Source organism: Melanerpes formicivorus, unplaced genomic scaffold (assembly GCF_026170545.1).
Source record: "Melanerpes formicivorus ecotype bairdi unplaced genomic scaffold, bMelFor1.0.p_v2 SCAF_103, whole genome shotgun sequence".
Taxonomy (NCBI): domain Eukaryota; kingdom Metazoa; phylum Chordata; class Aves; order Piciformes; family Picidae; genus Melanerpes; species Melanerpes formicivorus.
This window is the reverse complement of record NW_027142455.1, coordinates 609,585-630,609: the sequence shown is the minus strand read 5'-3', so window position 1 is coordinate 630,609 and position 21,025 is coordinate 609,585. Positions and strand designations below refer to the sequence as shown.

Sequence of the window (21,025 nt, the reverse complement as noted above, 5' to 3'; positions counted from 1 at the left end):
GGCAGCTGGAGGGTCGCCAGGCAGCAGCTGGAGGGTCGCCACCCTCTGGGCCGGAGGCAGTTCGAAAGGCTCGGTGGCAGGCGGCCACGGGCAGCCTGGCTGGCCAGGACGAGGGCCTGCCTGCCCCACCCGAGGGGGCCTGCCGGCTGCGGGGCACCTGGCGCACCGGTTCAGCTCTTCATCACCCCAGCACTCCAGCAGAGCTGTGCCAGGCGTGGCCTCCGCCGGCTGCACCGCGAGTGACAGGCAGGGAGGGCTGCCCCAGTTTCACGCAGCCTTATGCCGGGGCGCCGCGGAGTCAGCACGGCGCTGGTGCTTAGTTAGGGCTGGAGCTCCTCGGGCACGCAAACGGCGTTCAGAAAAAGCCCTGCGGCGGCTGGGCGGCGGCTGGGCGGCGGCTGGGCGGCGGCTGGGGGGCAGGCTGGGGGGAGCCCGGGCACGGGCACAGGCACGGGCACCGCACCCCCGCCGGGCGAGCGCCTGAGCGCCTCAGCCCCGCGCTGCACGATGCCCCCGCGCCCGCGCGCGGCTGCCTGCCTGCCTGCCCGCCCGCCCACGCCCTGTTGTCAGGCAGTTTGCGCCCGCGCCGCGCCCCTCGGGGCGTGGCTCCGCGCGCCGGCCAATGGCGCGGCGCAGGGGTGAAGCCTCGGGCAGACGGCGGCCACCGGCGCGGCGCGGCGAACCGCGCCGCGGCGCACCGCGCCCCTCCCCTTCCCGCCCCGCCCCTCCTCCTCACGCCGCGGCCTCCCGCCGGGCCCGAGCGCGGGCTCCGGATTGGGCGGAAAGGATTTATTTTTAAAAGAAACCTGGCCTTCCCATTGGGCGAGGGAAACGCCTGTCAAGGGGACGTTCCCTTGTTGCTAAGTCGGGAAGGTGGGAAGCAAGATGTGCCCGCCCCATGCGCTGACTAGCCAGCAGAAAGCCGAGAGCCCGCCCCCATCCCCATGCCACCCTGTTGCAGTCGCTTTGTCGAGTGACTGACACTCGCCAGACTGCCAATGAGAGGCCGAGCTCCGCACAGCACCCAATAGAAAGGCGCGAGCCAAGGAGGAGGGCGGTGCCGGGATGGTATGATTGGCAGGCGGGGCGGGGGGAGAGGAGGGCTCGCAGGATCTGATATGTCCGCCATCTTGAAGCGTCGGTGATGGTGGCGAGCGGTGCCTTTCCTGCCTGAGCCGAGGCAGCCCAGGGCCTGTGGCGGGGCTGCGCGCTTCCCGAGGTACGGGCGAATAGAAGTGAGCCCTCCCTGCCGCCGCTTCGAGCGGGCCAGCGCTTTGGTGGCGGCTCCCGTCGGCGGAGCAGGCCTGGCGCCCACTTCCCTTCGCGCGGGGGGCTCTAGACGCTTCTTGGGTGCCGCGGGGCTGGGGTCCGGGGAGCGCTGCCGGGGACTGTCGTGTGCGGTGCCGCTCGCACGTGCGGCACGGAGCGCGGGCCGCCCGGGCCAGGCGCGGTAGGCCACGGCGCGGCCCCGGGGTGCCGCGGGCCTGGGCGCGGCGAGACAGGCCCGGGCCGTGCTGGAGGGAGCCTTTGCCCGCCTGTTGCCTCTTTCTTTCCGCCGCCGTGATGCTGGGTCCTCGCAGCTGCCTCCAGATTTGTTCTTGATGTTTGGGGCGCTTCGTGCCGGGCCGGGAGCCGGCCGGGAGCCGTGGAGGGGCGGAGGCGCCGTGGCCGTTCCGCGGCAGCTTTCGGGCGCGGAGTGCTGGCGGCCTGGTGGGGCGCGGAGCAGGTCGTGGCGCGGCGGGGGGCGGTGCGGGGCTCCTCGGTGCGCCGCAGGAGCTCTAAAGCGGGTGAAATGTTTTGTCGGAAGGGGGGCAGCAGTTTTCGCTGCTCCCTTCCCTAGCAGTCTCTGGTGTTGTTGCTGTAACTCGCAGAACTTTCCTCTGGCTTCGCTGCTCTCTCTCGGTCACACAAGTCTTGCTCTGCTCTCGGCAGAGGAGCCTTGCTGGATCGATGCTGCGTTCGCTTGGCTCTTCCAAAGTCTGCTCCTCAGTGTTCCTGTAGGGACAGTGCCTTTCTGCCGCCGTTGTTTGTGGGCTTTTCGGTCGGTTGGTTTTGTTTTCAATGAGGCAGGTTCTTTCACGAGCAATCCTTTTAGGAGCAGAGCGGCGTTTGGGTAAGCTTTAGCTGCTCTGAAATGCATGTGGCAGGTAGTTTGGCTTTAGTTGCTAGGAACTTCTGGAAGGGAGAATTAGTTTTCAAGCCTTGTATGACATAAAGGCTAAAGTTCATCTCTCTCAGGATGCTGTTTAATTTAGTGCAGTAAAACACTTTGAATAGGTGTGCGAGTGGGAGGCTACCCAAAACTTGTGGGGGGACAGCTTTAGGCAGTGTGCCTTGTGAGATGTTGACCAGGGGAGAGGTCTGTTACTGCTAGTGATATTACTTATGTCTGAAATCTCCAGTGGAAGGAGTCAAAGCGTGTTCTAACGGTGGAATGTGTGTTTGGCGTTGGTGGGCTGTGGTTTGGGGGGGGTGGGGGGGTTTGTTTGGGGTGTTTTGTTTGGAATTGACGAATATTAAGCTGGTCTAAAATTCCCAGGTGGTGCATACAAAGTAGTTTGTGAGCTGCACAAGCTCAAGTGTGGGGCTTTTTCTTTCTGGAATGATGAAGGATGGGAATCTGCCTGTGTGAGCGCTCCGGATGAGTGCAGCTCCTGGAGCTGCGATGTCTGCTCTCAGTGCACTCTCTGATTCTGTGTTAGTTATCTTTGTCAGTAGTGAGGCAGGGACTGACTGGAGCTTGAAAGAGTCCTTATTGTACACAAACACATAGAGAATTAGCTTTCAATATGTGACTTGCTAGCGAGAGTTCTCACAAATGTAGTTTCTTGACAGTTTGTAGTCCTCAGTACTTGTTTGAAGAACTTAGGGGTTTGTTCCCTCCGTCCCGGGAACCTGCTTGAAGGTAGCTGATCCCTAGTTCCTTTCTGTGTGAGAAGCAGAATGTGTTACACAGTATGGAGTCCTGCACTTAGAGTTGATACAGGAATTTATCTCCAGTACAATGCTTTGATTTGGCTGGAGGACCTGCTGGGGCCTCTCTGACAGTAGTGCCTTACAGCTTCTTTGCAAACAAGTTAGTTTTAGATGGAAACCCATGTGACTGATATCTTTGGGTTCTTCTGTAACCCATTAGCCATTACTGTTCCCTTATGGAAGTAAAGATACTAAGTATTTTATCTCATCCACTGCTTTCCTGCAAACTGTTCAGCCCACTTCTGTTCCTGGCTGAAGTGTGACAGTGCAAAGTTTGCTTGCGAGCCCCTCTCCCTCGCAGCGGACAGAGGGGATGTTTGGCCTGTACGCCAGGCAGAGAGTCAGATGATGTTCTGAGGGTGAAAGTCAAGTGAATTAATAGAGCAGGATCTGAATTAGCAGTGTTAAAGCAGAAAATTATAGATGTGGGTTTAGTATTAACAGATGGTTACAGAGTGAGCTGCTACTGTTACGGCTCAACAGCTTTGCCTCTCTCCTCAGCTTAAGCTCTAAATGCACTTACTGTGAAACCCTGGAGAACTGGCTAACCCCCAACCCCTGGGACTCAAACAGAAGAGAAATGCTTTGAAGGACTCATGGGTCCACTCTTCCTCTCTGTTGCCATCCTCCTTCATCCGAGTGCTTAAAGCACTTTGAATTCTTTACTTTGTATCAGTCTACTGCAATAAGATATTTTCTGCCTTCAGCCTTGCAGCCTACTGCACGGTGCCTGCGTAGGTGGCCGTCTGATGTATCCACTGCTCGTATGACTGGGTTGATTTATGACCTTTGAAGGTTAAGGTGGAAGCCATGGCTTGTCTGCTTGTGTGCAAGAGGCATTGAGTGTGGGCATAGTGATGGGCTTCTGTAGGGAGGTAGGATGCCTTAAGCCTGTTGTCTGCTGCCTAGATTTAGCTCCCTCCGTTTAGGAGCAGTGTGTTAGTTCAAAGCAGACACCACATCCAGACTCTAGAGCACCAGGTGTCTAGCTGGGTTGTCCTAAAAGCCAGGTATGGAGCCCTTGGTTTTGGCAAAGCTTTCTGCAATAGACCAAGTAGGGATGAATGAGAAGTATCTTGTCTCCTTCTGTCAGGCTGAAGGAAGGGAGCAAAGAACTTGAAAAACTCTTTAGTGATCACATTTGATCCGGGTGGTTTTGAAGTGGGAGACAAGCCTGAAAGATATCCAAAAATTCATAGGGAATGCGAGCATAACATCAGACTCTGCATAGCATGCTGAATTGTTGGTGTATCAGGGTGCCAGCATCTGTTTTAGAAACCATATGCAGCTAAGCAACTGAAGGAGAATGTTTTTCTGCCTTTGGACAGTACATGCAGTTGTATTGGTAGCTTGGGACCCTTCTCAGGAAATAGGATAGACTGATTGATAAGATTGGGAAGGCATTTGGTACAAGCTGTTAACAGTTTACTTGTTTATGGCATAGTTTCTCGCACAGTATTGGGGTGGGGGGAAATCTGTTGCTGTAAAGTAGAGGACTCCTCATGACCTCTACTGAATAACTTCCATAAAGTGCCAGGGAGCTCTTTCAGAGCGTGTGGTTTGGATTGGCTGGAAAAGCTCCCAGCTAACTCTGACTCTGCTTTCTTATTGCTGCTACTCTTGTGTGGTCATCCCATCATCCTGTTGAATGGATGTATCTGCTCTTCTTCCTTGGGACGTATAAACCTGGAGTGCTCAGTGACAGAATCTGTGCAGTGAATAAACCTTTATTAGAATAAACCTTTATTAAAATAAACCAAACCAGGTTGGAAGAGACCTGCAAGATCATCATGTCCAACCCATCAACCAATCCAACCCACCCAAACAGCTAACCAATGGCACCAAGCACCCCATCAAGTCTCCTTCTGAACACCTTCAATGACGGCGACTCCACCACCTCCCCGGGCAACCCATTCCAATGGGCAATCACTCTTTCTGTATAGAACTTCTTCCTAACATCCAACCTGAACCTCCCCTGGCGCAGCCTGAGACTGTGTCCTCTTGTTCTGGTACTGGGTGCCTGGGAGAAGAGACCATCATCAGCCTGTCTACAACCTCCCTTCAGGCAGTTGTAGAGAGTGATAAGGTCACCCCTGAGTCTCCTCTTCTCCAGGCTGAGCAACCCCAGCTCCCTCAGCCTCTCCTCATAGGGCTTGTGTTCCAAACCCCTCACCACTGTTGTGGGCCAGCAGTAGAAAAGGACCTCAGTGCCACTGTGCTGCAAAGCTGATACGTGTCACCGCTCCGGAGTCTTAGGCATGTTGGCAACATGGGTAAGAGCAGCATCTGAGAAGCTGGGAGTGAGGATTTGGTTGATGATGTGAAGGGAGGCAGAACTGCTTAAGAAATGTATGCACACACAAGCAGGAACTGCCCCACAGTGAGATTTGACGGCTGGTTAGTTTACTTGGAGGATGTTTTGGGTAGGTTCCTGCTTCCCTTCAAATGAAGTGATTCCAAGCGCTTATACAGCGTTGGGTTGTACGTGGCCTAGTGGTCTCCTTCCTGTGCTCTCTGGGTCTTCTGAGACATGAGCACTGTCAGACCATAGGCCAGCTCCTGTCAGTTGTGCCAAACAAGCCTTTTAAATGTGAGGAAAACTCCAAAGCCATTTTTTTTCTGATCAGGCAGGTCCTGAGTGAGCCTTGTGAAAGGCCACATGATTTCCAGTTTGGTAACAGCACCTGGTTGGATTGACAGTGGAAACTCCCTTACTTATTTAGTTTAAGAAAAGCTAGTGACTAGTTTCTGAGTTTATCCAGTACCTCCTAGAAAGTAGCAAGCAGTTCCAGTACTGAAAGCATTCTTCTTGTCACTGGGAATCAAGTGAACTGTTGGCCTACTTTCTTCCTCCGAAGCAGTGGCACAGTCCCCACCTTCAGTGTCCCTAGGCAGAATTTCTAACTGGATCTGGATATATGAAGTAAGATTCTATTGTCTTTGAATTTAACCCCTGCTAGAGGTTTTTGGAGTGGAACTCATTATTTCCTAAGCTACTAGTAGAAAGGAAGAGGCTCTCTGTAAATGTATGTTGTGAGCATAAGACTCCAGCCCTCAGCTGGGTGATGCTCAGCTCTCACTTGCAGTGGTGTCTGAATTGATAAATCAAAAGCAAGTGCAGTGTTTTGGCGTTTGCCTGCCTGTGAATGGCCAGAAGTTTGACTGGACTGTTAATGAAGCCGTGGGTATTGCTTTGGGCTGTGACAGCCAAGCATCGATCAAAGGATTCGGTTTTAACAAGTGGTGCTTCAGAGAAGGGAAGTGGAAGATTTCAAAGCAGTGCAGGTAAAAATCCAGTAGTTGGTGAATGGTGGTGGGAGACCTGCTGCACTACTTGTCAAGCTCTGCAGGTTGTAAGAAGAGAGCTCCTGTCATGCTGTGAGTTGATGATGGCCTTCAGTGCTTAGTTTGAACTGTTAGGTACTTGTAAAACTTTACAGTTCCTTTTGGCCTTACTGAGGCCTTCCTGCTGCTCCTCTGGAGTCGTGGGATGTCTTCTTCATTTAAAAAGGATTTACTTTGCTGCCAGGTGATGGAAGCTTTGTCCAGCGCTCTACCTTTACTGTGCTGTGGGGTTTTGGTTTGGTTTATGAGTGTTTGATTGCTTCTGTTTAGGAGAATTTAGTAGTTGTGCCAACTGCAGTTGTTGATATGATCTCAGTCATAGATGGGCACATGCTTTATTTTTGCTATGGCTCTCTGTCCCAGTCTGCTCTTCTGCTGGACTTAAGTAGTATTTGTTTATTGTGAAAGGTTGAAGGGAAAAAGGACCAGCCCCACCCAGCTTGCCTTACTTCAGAAGTGCAGTTTATAAATCCAATTCAATCCTTAACTTGCCTGTTGCTGAATAGGAGTTTAGTTGCCAGACTGGAATTGTAGCCATGGGATATCAAAGGTAGTCCAAAGAACAAAATACAAATGTGAATCTCTTCCATGTATGGCTGTCTGTGGAAAAGGCTTGGGAGTTGGAAAACCTCATAGGTTTTTGTAATGTGGGAAAGGCCTGGGGTGTCTGCTCTCTCTATCTAGGAAACTGGCTTCCTTTTAGGATGTAGCAGAAAGCCATGACTTCTGTGATGGATGTACAGGCAGATTTGTCCTGATATATACTGGTCCAATCTCCCCCTTCTCCAGACTGGGGAGGTCTGAAGATTTGCTTGCTCTCCTTGGAACAATGCTAGCTGTAAGGCTGAGGTCTGCAGTGCACAAGGACTGCTCTTTTCCACACCTGTGTGGAAGTTATGGCCCCCTGTGCAGCCAATAATGGAATTATTAATAGATAGAATAGAAAACTTGTAACTACAGGACTGATCTCATCCTCATGACAGGGAGGGGTTAGACATGTCAATGCCTATAGCTTTTAATTCATAGAAAGTGAAGATGAGTGTGAAGGTTTAAGGCCTTCTCTGGGGAGGTGAGGGTATGTAGTAGAACTACTGAGCAGCAGAATGCAAATGAAAATGGTAAATGTGTTTTGCTATTGAATTGCCAGAAGGGGGGAAAAAAATCTCAATTTTTTTGTTCCTGTAGGGAAAGCTCTAAGCACCACTCAATGAATCTGTCCCTCTCAAAGCTAAAAGCAAACTGGTAGTTGAAAATAACAGAAAGTTGGAAAGGGAAAGGTGGGAAGTTGTTTGGCTTTTGGGTTCCTTTAATTGCAGCTAGGCCAGCTGTAAAGTTTTGCTTCTAGACTTTCAAGTGCTTCAGACCAAGTTAGTTTCTGTGCCACTTTCTGCACTGCTGACTTGACTTAGTTGAACTTAGTAATAAGACTGTGAAAAAAGGTTTTTGGAAGCCCCAGTGTTACTGAATAGGATGGAATACTGAAATTTGGGTTTTAAAGTAACTTGACTTCTAACTCTCTGTTCAACAGGGTATTGCTTTGTAGGGCTGTGTCTTGTAATGCTGTTGCTAATAGGGGACCATTTGAACTTCTGAGCTGGCTTGCTTTGGTTAACAAATCTCTGAGTAGGTATAAGGCAGTGTCAGTGGATGTTTGGGTAGCTATTTGTGTTGCATTTGGTTTAATTCTAACATTATTTCATTGCTTCCTAGCTAGTAACACTTCTTGGTGAGAGTTGAGACCTCTTGCAGTGAGGGAAGACTGTTGACAAGACAGCAGATCCAGTGTTGAGCCTGGAAAAGAGGAGACTCTGGGGAGACCTAATAGTACCTGAAGGGAGCATACAAGGAGGATGGAGAGAGACTGTTAGCAAAGGCCTGCAGTCACAGACCTGGGGCAATGGCTTCAAACTAGAGCAGAGCAGATTGAGTTTGGATGTGAGGAGCAAGTTCTGCACCATGAGGCTAGTGTAACACTGGAACAGGTTGCCCAGGGAGGTGGTTGAGGCCCCATTCCTGGGAATATTCCAGGTGAGGCTGGACAGTGCTCTGGGCAGCCTGCTCTAGTTGGGGATGTTTGTGCTGGCTGCAGAGGGGGTTGGACTGGATGAGCTTTGGAGGTCCCTTGCAAGCCAAACCATTCTACAATGTATTGGTAGCTAGAGAAAGGGCTTGTAGGAAAGAGTGGATGCTAGACATACTTTGTTGAATTACTGTGTAGCTGTCTTGAAGGGCATTAAGGAATGAGAGAAGAAAGAGGCAGTTGAAATAATGGTCATTCCAGACTACCATTTTATCCCTAAACCATGGCATCTTGCTTGGATGGTGCTCTTAAACTCTGTCTGCATCTAAGTATTAGTGCACTTATGGTGTTGCACTGCTGATGATCACTTTGCTGTGAAGATTTAGAATACAAAAGTAATCTCCCTTTGAAAACAGTTTTGGTTCTAGAAGTGTTACTGAATCTTTGAGGTAGACTTGCTTTGTAGTGTGCCACTTCTGCCTATGATAAGGACACCATAACAAATATACTCTCTCACTCCAGAGAAGCATTGAAATAGAGCTTGAAAAACATGAGTTTGAAGACTGCAGAGAAAAGAGAGGAGGTTTGGTGTGTCCCTATGAAACTAAGGCTTTTTCTGAAGTAGGCTGTGTTGCAGCTGAAGGTGGCTTGCTCTGCTAGGCACTCTGGATTTGACTTTAGTTAATGTATTTCCTATCCAAAGAAGAGTTCCATGGGGAAGGCATGCTCCAGTTTAGTGGAGGGGCCAGCAATGTCTGTGCCTGAAAAATGTGGTATAACTGCAATCTGCATGGTGTGCAAGAAGCACAGCATGGCAGAACTTGGATGGCTGGAGTGATTTGCTGCAACTTCCTGCTTTGGCTGGGCACTTGTGCTGGATGATCTCTCGAGGTCCCTTCCCAGCCCCTAACATTCTGTGATGCTGTACTATTGCTTGGGGCATGGAGGGAAGAGGAAGAAAGATGACATTGCCTCAGTAGCCACTTCAAAAACTCCTAGATGCAGAATACCTTCTCAGTGAGCTTCTGTTATTTTGCAGGGCTTCTAATTTCTCTTTATAACTTATTTTTGCCTATGCCAAGTAACAATCATAGTTCTTGTTTGGAGTTGTGTAGCTGAGACTTGGTGGAATCTTCTCCTTCAAAGCAATGTTTTCTTTTAGTTTTGTAAGCTGAATCTCTTGGAAGTGTAAAGCTCATGCCTGAGTCTGCAGTTTCTCTCTGTGGTGCTGAGTGCTCCTTGTTTAAGGTGGGACAAGGGGCTTTCCAGCACTTCACATTAGAATATTGTGGCAAAATGCTCATGGAGTACATGTAATCTGATAATGAAGATTAGCACGTAATCTTTGACTGAAAAGGTAGCCCAACTCTTTGGTTAGCATCCAGTCCTTAATTGACACTCCAAGTGTACCAAGGTATTTGTCTTTTCCAGCTCTTTTCCTGAATGTGTGCAGTATGCTCTGTGCAGGTGGGGACAGCGGTGTTCCTTGGTTAAAGACTCAGCTAAGGCCCCAGCTTAGGCACTAAACTGGGTGAGATTCCAGGTGGCAGTAAAGCATTTGTCTAAATGCAGATACGCAAGTGTGGTCCCTTCCCTTCTCCTTAGGTGCTGCAGCTGTATTTTGTCTCTCTTGCTTGACACAGAAGTAGCTTTTCCACTTTTGTCTACCTGAAGGGTGGTTGTAGCCAGGAGGGCGTTGGTCTCTTCTCTCAAGCAACCAGCACCAGAGCAAGAGGACACAGTCTCAAGCTGTGCCAGGGGAAGTTTAGGCTGGAGGTGAGGAGAAAGTTCTTCACTGAGAGAGTTGTTAGCCATTGGAACGTGCTGCCCAGGGAGGTGGTGGAGTCCCCATCCCTGGAGGTGTTCCAGAGGGGATTGGATGTGACACTTGGTGCCATGGTTCAGTCATGAGGTCTGTGGTGACAGCTTGGACTTGATGAGCTTTGAGGTCTCTTCCAACCCTGCTGATTCTGTCCTAGGGGTTGTATTGCTAAGCATGAAAATCCATTGATTTGGCTTCAGCTTTTTGGTGAGTGAAGCCAAATCAGTGATATTTCCCCAAGAGTAAGCCAGACCAAAAGATTTGTTGTAACCTGCTTACATTACAGAGGAAAATAAAAATGTAAGGTATTGACCCTGCACAGTCTGTGGGGAGTGTTAGGGATTGCAACTTTCTGTTTGAAAATGTTTGTGAGCCTGCCTGGTGTGGGGAGCACCAGCCAATGTATGAGTGCAGGCTGGCTTGGCTGGTCCTGACAGGCTTTGTAGGGAATCCTGCCACAGAGGTCATGGGGTTTATATTTAGTGGCTGAGTTCTGGATGTCCTAATTCAAAGGACAGTCCTGCCTGGCATTGTAAAAGTGTGTGGCTCTCTGATTTCAGTGTTTCTGTAAATGTCAATATCAAGAGGAGCAGGAAGATGATCTTACCCACAGGCTTTAACTAATAGAATGCTGGTAACCTGCAGTGGAAGTGCTGGTTAGCTGCAAACAGGCCCAAGGAACCTTTAAGAGAAAGGGAAAGGTCAAGCAAGAAGTGACAGACAGTTTTGGGTTTCATTTTCAGGTTGCTGTCTTAATGCAAAAGTCCACTCTGACTCTTGCAGCAGCTGTAGCTGATGAGCTATACATGAGGCACAGCACTGGCAGGCTCCTTGAGATTTCTGGCCTCTACTTCTGAACTGGGAACAACCCTGAGATCTCTTGTTTGCAAGACTAAGATTTTGCCTTAAAAAAACCAAAGGCAAGCTGCTACCAGATTTGAATGCACTGCCTGAAAGCTGCTGAGGTAAGCTTGCTTGCACCTTCTGTCTCTATACCTCAAAACTTGATTTGTGTTCAACTTTCAAGGTGTAATCACCAAGATGAGCTTGAAGCAGTTACCATTGCTGACTTCTACATTTCCAGAGTAGTAGAATGGGATTGCAGGACTGCTTTGCACTTGCAGGTAGTCAGATGGGTGAGGCAGTTGTAGGACTGGTGGCTAAGAGGTCCGTGAGGTATGCTGCTGGAACTTGTACTAATGAACAGAGAAGGTCTGGTTGGGGGTAGCCTTGGGTGTAGCCATCAGGATGTGGTGGAGTTCAGTCTACCGTGAGGAAGAAGCAGGACAGTAAGTATGATTGCAGCCCTGGACTTCAGGAGGACTGACTTTGTCCTCTTCAAAGACCTACTTGGAGGAATTCTGTGTGCTAGGACTCTAGAAAGTAGGAGGCCTAGGAGAGCTGGTGAGTATTCAAGCACCATGCCCTCTGAACTCAGGATAGGGTCATTCCTTCAATTAAAAAAGTCAGGTAGAGAAGGCAGGAGACCTGCATGGATAAGCAGGGAGCTGCTGGGTAAACTTGTATGGAAGACAGACATTCACAGTACGTGGGAAAAGGGGACAGGGCACTTGGGAGGACAGTAGGGAGGTCATCAGGGAATGTAGGGGTGCAGCAAGGTAGGCCAAAGCCCTCTGGCAATTAAATCTTCCCATCCATCAGTAGTGAAAGGAAGAGCAGGGAAAAGGTGGGTCCACTGCTGAATGAGGTAGGAGCCCTGGTGACAAAGGATGCAGAGGAGGTGAAGTTACTGAATGCCTTTCTGTGCTTTAGTCCCCAGGAATTGCAGACCCTGGAAGTAAGGGAGAAGGCCTGGAGGAAGGAAGGCTCTTACTGCTCAGTGATGACTGTGTCAGAGGTACTTGGGCAGACTGAGTGCACACAAATCTGTGGGCCCTGGTGGTCTGTGTTACAGGTGCTGAGGACCTGGCTGGTGGTGTTGCTGTACCACTGCCCATCATTTTTGAAAGATCATGGAGAACAAGGGAGGTGTCTGAGGACTGGAGGAAAGCCAATGTCACTGCAGTCTTCATAAAGGGCAAGAAGAAGGACCCAGGAAACTACAGGCCAGTGAGCCTCTCCTCCATCCCTGGAAAGGTGATGGAGCAGCTCTTTATGGAGGTTATCCCTAATATGTGGAGGAAAAGAAGGTTGTCAGGAGTAGCCACCATGGATTCACATGGATCATGTTTGGCTAATGTGATGGCCTTCTGTGATGGGGTGACTGAATGGGGAGATGCAGGGGGAGCAGTGGATGGTGTCTGCCTTGACTTCAACAGGACTTTGGACATGGTCTCCCATAACATCCTCCCAGGTGAGCTCAGGAAGTGCAGGTCAGGAGAGTGGCCAGTGAGGTGCCTTGAGAAGTGGCTGATCAAGAGAGCTCAGAGGGTTGTGATCAGTGGTGCAGAGTCCAGTTGGAGGCCTGTGGCTACTGGTGTTGCCCAGGGGTCAGGACTGGCTCCAGGCTTGTTCAACATCATCTTACTGACTGGATGAGGGGACAGAGTGGTCCCTCAGCCAGGTTGCTGATGATAGCAGACTGGGAGGAGTTGCAGACATCCCCTCAGGCTGTGATGCCATCCAGTGGGACCTGGCCATGGTGGAGAGTTGGGAAAGAGAGCATCATGAAGTTCACCAAGGGCAAGTGTAGACTCCTGCACCTGAGGAGGAACAAGTCCTGCAGCAGGACAGGGGAGGGATTGGCCTGCTGGAAAGCAGCTCTGAGGAGAAGGACCTCAGTATCCTTGTGGACCATAGGTTCTCCATGGGACAGCAATGTGCCCTTGTGGCCAAGAAGCCAGTGGTGCCTTGGGGTGCATCTAGAGGAGTGTGGTCAGCAGGTTCATGGAATTTCTCCTCCCCCTTTACCTCTGTGTAGTGAGGCCACATCTGGAGTACTGTGTCCAGTTCTGGGCTCATCTTTCAAGAGGTGCAGGGATATACTGGAGAGACTCCAGCAGAGAGTAATGAGGGTGATGAAGGCCCTGGAACATCTGTCTGATGAGGAAATACCTGGGGCTGTTTAGGCTGGAGAAGAGAAGGCTGAGAGGGGATCTGCTCAGTGTTTACAAACACATTATGGGTGGGTGTCAAGAAGGGGCCAGGCTCTTTACACTGGTGCCCTGTGATAGGTTGAGGGGCAGTGGATACAGACTGGAACTCGGGAAGTTCCACCTCAACATGAGGGAATAATTTTGTGTTGTGAGGCTGCTGGAGGCCTGGAGCAGGCTGCTCAGAGAGGCTGTGGATTCTCCTTCTCTGGAGACTTTCCAGCCCCACCTGGATGTGTCCCTGCATGACCTGCCCTAGGTGACTGCTCTGGCAGAGGGGTTGGACTCCATCTCCACAGATCTCTCCCAACCTCTACTAGTCAGTGAGGTGACACTGCATTTTCCAAATGAAGCCTTGCATGTCTTGTTCTTATTTCTCACCAGATTCAGGAGAGCTGTGCTGTGCAGCAGGCCTAAGGTGCTATAATTTGGGGCAAAGCTGAAAGCAACAACAATCCTGGTTGCCCTGTCACTAATGCTGTGTTCCCTCACCATGAAGGCATTGGTGACTGACAGACCCTTTTAGCTGTTTCAGCCTGTCAGCTTGCAAGAAAAGCTCCTTCCCTTCACCCACTGCCTTTGTCTCCTCTGAAAGCATGCTTTTCAGTCAGACAGGGCTTGGCCGAAGCATGCCCAGCGCTGGGCAGCCAGCAGGGAGGCTGCACGGCGAGGGGCAGTGCAGGGCTTCTCTGCATGGCTGGGTTAGAGTCCTGTAGCGCTTCTGTCAGACTGGATGGGTTGCAGTCCTGGGCCTCACTGTGAGTGCCCTTGAAGCTAGGCACTGGGAGCTGATAGTGAAGGATTCAAAGTTGTCAAGTTGGTGTTGCCCAAAGCACAGGCAGTGGGAGTCACTCTGAAGCCCACTGTCCATATCTGGTTAAACTTTTTCAAGGTAAAGCAAAGTCACTCTCAAGAGTTAAACTATCAAAACCAGAGGTTATCTTCATGACCAGCTTCAGGTGACTGACTTAAAACAGCTGATTGCTGTTTACCTCTCTGTGTGGACTGTTAAACAGGTCTCAGATTGGAAGTGTCTGCTGTGTTTATACAGACTCAGGCTGCAACAGCAGCTGTTCTTAGTGCTTCTGCCTTTATTTCTGGGGAAGGCTTTTCATAAATGAGGTGCTAATATGACAAGAATAGTTAGGAGCACAGACAAGGCTGCACTGAGAGCTCTGAGGGGTGTTTTGGATCTGAAGCTGTTGGGGCACATGAAATTGCTGACAGTTTATAGAACAAGCAAAGCCACTTTGGAGCCAAACATGACCCCAGCCAAGTGCAGGCAGGTTTACCTCAACGAGGCAATGAGGTTTCTCCCTTTGTCTGCCAAAAGTAAAGGGGAATGTGTAAGTTAAAATTGGTTTAAAAATGAAGTCTTTCAGGTGGTGCTTTGGAGCTTATTCTTGGAGGATGCTGTGTGGGACACACACTCTTTCCTCCCGAGCAAGTTGTTCCTTCTTGAGTTCTCATGTCTTACTCCCTGCAAAGCAATGCCTGGTGCTGCTGCAGGTGTTGAGCTATTGCAGTGAGCCTGTTAACCATAGGAAATGACAAAGTATGGGGTTTTGTCATTGTAGGAAGAAATCTTCATCTAATTCAGCCCTGTTTATCTGCTAATACTGTAGATTGAAAGATCTTGTTGTTGTTGTTGCCAGGACACCCTGTAATGGGCAAGGAGCCTGAGAGAATGCAAAGTGTTCTCTTTTGTTAACTTTTGGTTTTAGCAGGTAAGAAACTCTTCAACTTCACCCACAGCAGTACATTCAGCTTCTGCAGCTGTAAAACCTTACCTTGAATTTGAAGTGTTTCTTGGATTCCTCTAAGCATTCTGTGTCCCTCATGGCCACTAAAGGCTTATTCTCTGATTTCTGTAGTTCTAAGGTCCACCTTGTAAGCTGCTCTTCCTCCTGCAGTCCAGACTTTGTGGCCACCCTTTCCCTTTCCTTGCAGCTTTTCCTGGCTACTTTCTGGCTGGCTGTTACTAGCTCTGTGGGGTTTTGGTTTTTTCCAGCCTGTGCTGGTGCTGTTGCACTGTCTCCTCTTTCTGCCCTGGTGTATCCTTATGGTGGGAATCAAGGGTCATCCAGACACACTGTTGTAGTTACTCTATTTGTTTTACCTGGAACATGTTTTAAAGTGCTTTGGTTTTGTCAGGAGGTCTATCTGCTGCCCAGCCTCCAAGTCTTTGCAAGGCTTTCCAAGCAAATGTGTTGAACTGGCACATTAGGTATGAATGATCAGCACGATGGGTTAGCATCCTCAAGCACGGTCATACTGATGCCTGCAGTGAAGTTGTGGTGTCAGATTGTCTTCTGGGGGGCTCTGCATGGTTCAGCTTGCTTTTCAGGTCTGCTTTTCTCACTATGCAGACCTTTAATTTCCATTTCCATTCAGAACATGAAGAATGTAACTGAATTCTGTGACCAGTGAGCATTTTAAATGTGTAAATCTTGGCTGTTGAGGTGGAGTTACTAGAAAACAATCTTTTCTACTGGGGCAGTGCCTTGTTTGTAGCTATTACAGGCAGTTAAGATCTATATTTATTAACACTTATTAACTTGTGGTTTGAGATAGTGCAGGAGTTGACAAGCATGCACTTGCTGGTATAAAACTGCTCTCATAACTTCATTGCAAGCTGTAGATTTCATCTGACTTTTGTACTGCTGGAGGGATTGGTTGTCTCTGAGTAAACATTAACTACTTTGGCCTCGTTTGTGTACTTCAGCATGTCAAAGTAATTGATTATTAGGGCATTCAGCCACGATGGGGACTGTGTGTCTGTGCATATGGTGGATATATGTGATACAAAGATTACATATTTATAGGCCTGACCTAGATGGAGGTGCAGCTGGTGTGCATAAATAAGGAGAGTCAACAAAATACTCGTGCTGCAAGATGCAGGGGGTGAGCCTGCAGGATAGCCAGGGTTGGAGGCAGGGCCTCTCAGCTGATGCTGGATGTGGAGGCTGGGCTGATGGTAAGGTGCTGGCCAGATGCTCCTGTGATGCTTCATTGATGGTGCCATGAAGTGGAGCACTGGCACAGTGCAGTGCAGCTGGACCCACATCTATTGTTTTCTCTTGATCTTTGGATGGAGCCACCTGCAAGGGCTCCATACCATCCACCCCAGGAAGCCATGGCCATTGCAGCCATGTGGCTGATGGTGTTCCCCTGCCTCCCTGCACCCCGGCTTCTGTAACTTGAAGCTCAGTGAATTGTGGGCCAGCTGCCTGGGTCCCTGTACTTATAAGGTCCAGAACAAAAGGCACTGCCACCTCATGACATCAGAAGGCCCCCAGGATATCAACGCATGTGGCCAGGTGTGGTTATGGGAGTTGAAGGAGGCTGTAGACTGCAAGAGGCCCTGTGGGAAAAGGATGGTTGGGGAAGCTGAGAGACCTTTCTTGGGGATTGCTCCCCTGTGCCCTTTGGCAGTGGCTGAGAGGGACAGCATCCAGACATCCTGAGGGTGGGAAGGGGAGGTGCAGCTGGTCTGTGTGAGGTCTCCCAGCACTCACACAGGAACTGTGTGTTGGTTTGTTTCCCTTTCAGCACCTTCCCCAGCTTGCTGTGTCCTTTGGAAACGTGAGGAGTGACCCTGGAAGTAGGGGTGCAGTATGTATTGAACTGCTGGGGCAAAAGCATTGGTATCTTCAGTTCTGTTGAATTCCTTTCCATTTCAAACCCTCTATTGCTGCTCTCCTCCACAAAGCTGCTTTGAAACTTCACTAGCTTCTAATAAAGTCTGATTGTTAGTGTCAGTAATGGAATGTTTCTCAAGCTCATTTCCACGAGGGCAGAAGACTCTTCAGGCACTGAAGAGACTGCTGCAGTTTACTCTGTTCACATCAGATTTTGTTCTGTGTGAAAGTGATAGTTTTGTTAAAGAGATGTAGAAACTGCCCTGAAAACTCTGCTGACTGGCTACTTTCATTGTTTCTTTAAGTCTAAGTTGTGATTGCTGGATGTAATGTCAAGTAATGCAGTGAAGTCTAGGGGCTTGGGACCGTAACCCTTCCTGGCTATTGACACAGCAAACCTCACTGCTTTCATTTAAACCCAAATTAATCTCAAACAGGCTTGTGGGGTAAGTGTGGTCTGTGGAAGTGTTCAGAAACCAAGCCAAAGCACAGCTGACAGCAGAGTGTTATACTACTTAAAAACTGCCACTTTAATGGGACAGAAGACAATTTGTTGTTTCCCCCCCTGCACTCTCAATGCAGAAGCAGCAATGTGTGTTTGTGGTATGAGATTTGTGCTTGCATTCATCCAGTGGAAGAAGCAGGGAGTTCAGTTAAAGCATAGCTGGGTATCGCAGTTGCCAAGATTCAGGGCTGAGCCAGCCACAACAAATGTTGACAAGTGCTCTTCATGAGCCCCTCTCCTTTAAAAGGGGGAAAGGGAGTGAGCCTGACAGGCTGGGATGGAAATAAGAAGCAGTCCAATGAAATGGAGACAGAGGCACAAATCATCATGGAACCCAGCCTCTGGTGGCAGTCACAGCACCATTGGCACTGCTGCTGGGGACAGGCACTGGGCAAGTCCAGGACTTGACTTGGCAGACAGAAACTGGATTCAGAATCATAAGGGACAGAGTCCTGCTGGGACACTGCCCTGGGAAGAAGAGGCTTGGCCCTAGGGATCCTTTAGCTTGCTGCTGAAGATGCCCTCCATGGGCTGCAATCCCATGGGGGGCAGTTGAGGGTCCCCTGTCCTGTCTGCTCCTCTCCACACACAGCTGCTGCCACTGCTTTCCTGCACCCCAAGGTGAGGCATAAGCTGTGGCAGTGCCCTTGGTGTGCCCAGGAGCAAGTCTCAGGCAGAGGCTTTCTGCAGCCCAGCCCTTGGCAGGAACTGTCCCCAGCACCTTCTGCCTGCTAGGAGCAGCCCCTGGCTGTGCCAAGCTGCCCTGAGCTGCAGAAAGTCTTAGTGAGCTGGGCAGGGCCAGCACTGGGCAGAGCTGGTTACAGAACAGCTATAAATTACTATAACTGTATGGAAATGAACTGTTTTGGTTCAGATCTTCATGCCAGAATGCAGATGTCTTCCTCTTCTTGCAATTTCCAGCCTGCCTTTGATTGAAGACTGAATGTATAAGTGCTTGATTCCCCTGTTGATGGCCCTTGGAATCTTTAATACTCTGAGGAGTTGTGCCCCAGCTTGCAAAAGACAGGCAGCTTGAGCCCTGGCTGAGTGAAACAGGCAGTTGAAAGAGCAGCCACTGGAGTGCCTTCCCTTCCAGTTTGGGTGACTGGTGATTCTGCTTTTTTCAGCTGTGCCTCTGGGGTTTCCTTTCCATGGTGGTCTGGGTAGCTGTCAGTACTCAGGTGTATCGGGTACCTAGCTGGGAGTGTGTGGTGAGTTGAAATTTCCTCCCCAGCACTGCCAGACCAGCTCAGGTGGAAGCAAAACTGCAATCTGCAGTGGAATCCAATGCACTGCATCATTGTTCACATGACCAGCTTAAGTCAATTAGCTCTCCAGTGGGATTGTTTAGAACTACCATCACTTTCCTCCTTACACCCAGTAGTGATTTATTTACATTCTACTACTTCAAGATGTGTGTAAAACTTTTAAAGGCATAGCCTAAACCCAGCAGAGTGGCTCCTTGCCAGGCCTGCCTCTGCTGAGAGGAGCAGCTGGCTGTGGGGTGTGGCAGGGACTCCGGCGTGCTCGCAGCTAACAGCTTGCTGTGGGAAAGCTTCACTGTAGGAGATACTGCCCCAAATTAAACTCCATGCTTGTCTGGCTGGGACTGCCTGTATTCAGGAAGGGATTTTGACAGGTAGGATGACTCCAAGCTGCAGAGACCCTTACTGAGTGACTGGCAGTAGCATTTTCTGGTGGAGATGCCAGTTGGGCACTTGACCTCTGTAGAGAACCACAGACTGGTTACTGCTGAACAAAATGCACCTCATGTAGCTTAGCTGGAGCAGGCAGAAGGCTTTGGTTTTTGACTGGTCTGAAAGGATCGCTTCTGATGCTTTATTTCTTCCTTTCAGCAGAAAACCCAAGTCAGAATTCCCAGTTGCCCTGCCTCGGAGCAGCTGGCAGGCGTTCTGCCTTTTGGTGGCCTGCTTGCTCTCCTGGCAAGTTCAACTCAGCTCTTCACTGTGTGCAGTGTTATTTGAGCATTTGTTCAGAGGAGGAACTGCTGCTACTGACCAAGACAACAAAGCAATGTTTCTGCATGCTAGGTGTTCCTTAGGATCTTGAGTCATCCTGAGTTTCACATCAGCAAGCTGGTGCAAGGTTGGAGCGGTGCCTTTGGTGTGAGTCTGTCACTATTGCTTGCTGGGAGCTGTCAAAGGCTACAGAAAGCAAACTCAAGTTACAAGGCAGTCATGTATCTGCAGAAGCCCCACCATCTTTAAAGCCATTTTTCTTTCCCCAGCTGGGAGTTTCCAGTATCATCCTGGGTGATTTTGCTTCTTGCAACAAGTGATCCTGGGCATGTCTTGAATTTGCACTCTTTGGCATCTCGCATTGAGTCCAAGTGTTGCAACTCTTCTGCTCCTATGGGCGGTGAAGTTGAACGTTGGGAGCATGACTGACTCACACCATCCAGGCAGGAACATTTCAGGAGCAGCATTGCTGATTTGTGGATGTAAGGCCCAACTCTGAGTGGGTTGATTGGGATTGAAACTGGAAAAAAATCATAAAGCTAATTCAACATTTGAGAACTGCTGGGGTCTAGGAGTGGGGCAGAGCAGAACAATGGCTCTTGGGTTTAAAGCTTCCATTCAGGGCTGTGGAAGGCTGAATCTAGGTTATCACCAGTGATCACAGCTCAGAAAATTCTCGTTGGTGTTCCTGGACTTCCTGTTTGGCACCTTTATGTTGTTTATTTTTCCTTATTTCGAAGGACCTGGGCTCCTGTTGCACAGTGATGGAATAATCTCTGCCGGCCCCTGGGATGCTGAAGGGAGCAGCCCCTGAGAGAGCTTTCTCGGGAGAGCCCTTGTGAAATAACCCAGTGCCATGTTTGCAGTAGTATGCCTCTTTTTGTTGTTGCTCTTTCCTTCTCGAGTTTCTCTTGAATTAAGTAACTGAGAAATGCATCAAAGCTGCTGAAATGAGCTGCAATCACTTCTGCCCTGAGCGTTGATAGTGGCTGCTTGCACAGATGCCACTGCCACTAACTGGGGCAAGGGGAGGGATTTGATCTACTTTCTAGGGGCTTAAAACAACCCTCAAACAAAAACCATCCTGTGCCTTTGATAATGCACTGGTTTCACTTGCTTACAATAGGGCTGTGTGTAGCCTGAATGCACACAAGCTGGTGTTTCTAATTACTTGCTATGATTGATTTAAGCTCATTGGTGAGATCAGGTGTTCAGAACCCTGCTTGCAAATTCACTAATACTTTGGGGGGAAAAAGTCTTTTTTAACCACTTACAATCCTTGATGGGATCTCAAGTGATTAAGTACTAATACTGCAACTGAAATTACCTGCACCTTCTTCTGATTGGTTTTGACTCCCATACCCCTAAGCAGAGGCTCTGTAATCTAGAAGCAGTTATGGATGTTACAGCTTCTGAGAGAAGTGAGGTGGTGTGCAGTGGTCAGTGTGTGATAGCAAGTGAAAGCTCTTCTCCACAGTGGGCATCCCAGGCTTTCTGATCTCTGGGCCAAACCCTGGAAGTCTTGCTAATGAAGGCAGTCCAAAGGGTTGAGCTGGATCCTTGGGCTTGACATCTGTTTCCTAAACTGCTCAAGTACTGGATGTGTTTTTGTAAGTGTTTGACAAAAGCATAGTCAGATTCTTCTAAGATTGTTTCTGGTTACAACTTGCAGCTCAGGGAGAGT

At 49.6% G+C, this 21,025-nt stretch overlaps 1 protein-coding gene across 2 annotated transcripts in view; it reads left to right on the top strand.

The window, feature by feature from the left end:
- The first annotated feature begins 1,049 nt into the window (after positions 1 to 1,049).
- PPP6R3 (protein phosphatase 6 regulatory subunit 3) overlaps positions 1,050 to 21,025 on the top strand; it is a 60,854-nt gene continuing 40,878 nt past the window's right edge. The window contains exon 1 of one of the 2 annotated variants that reach the window (XM_068166654.1): positions 1,050 to 1,068. In XM_068166654.1, coding sequence (XP_068022755.1) covers positions 1,066 to 1,068 — 3 coding nt within the window. In that variant the 5' untranslated portion in view covers positions 1,050 to 1,065. Of the gene's footprint in view, positions 1,069 to 1,091; positions 1,220 to 21,025 lie in introns of those variants that run through there. The other variant, XM_068166655.1, reaches the window with a different exon arrangement.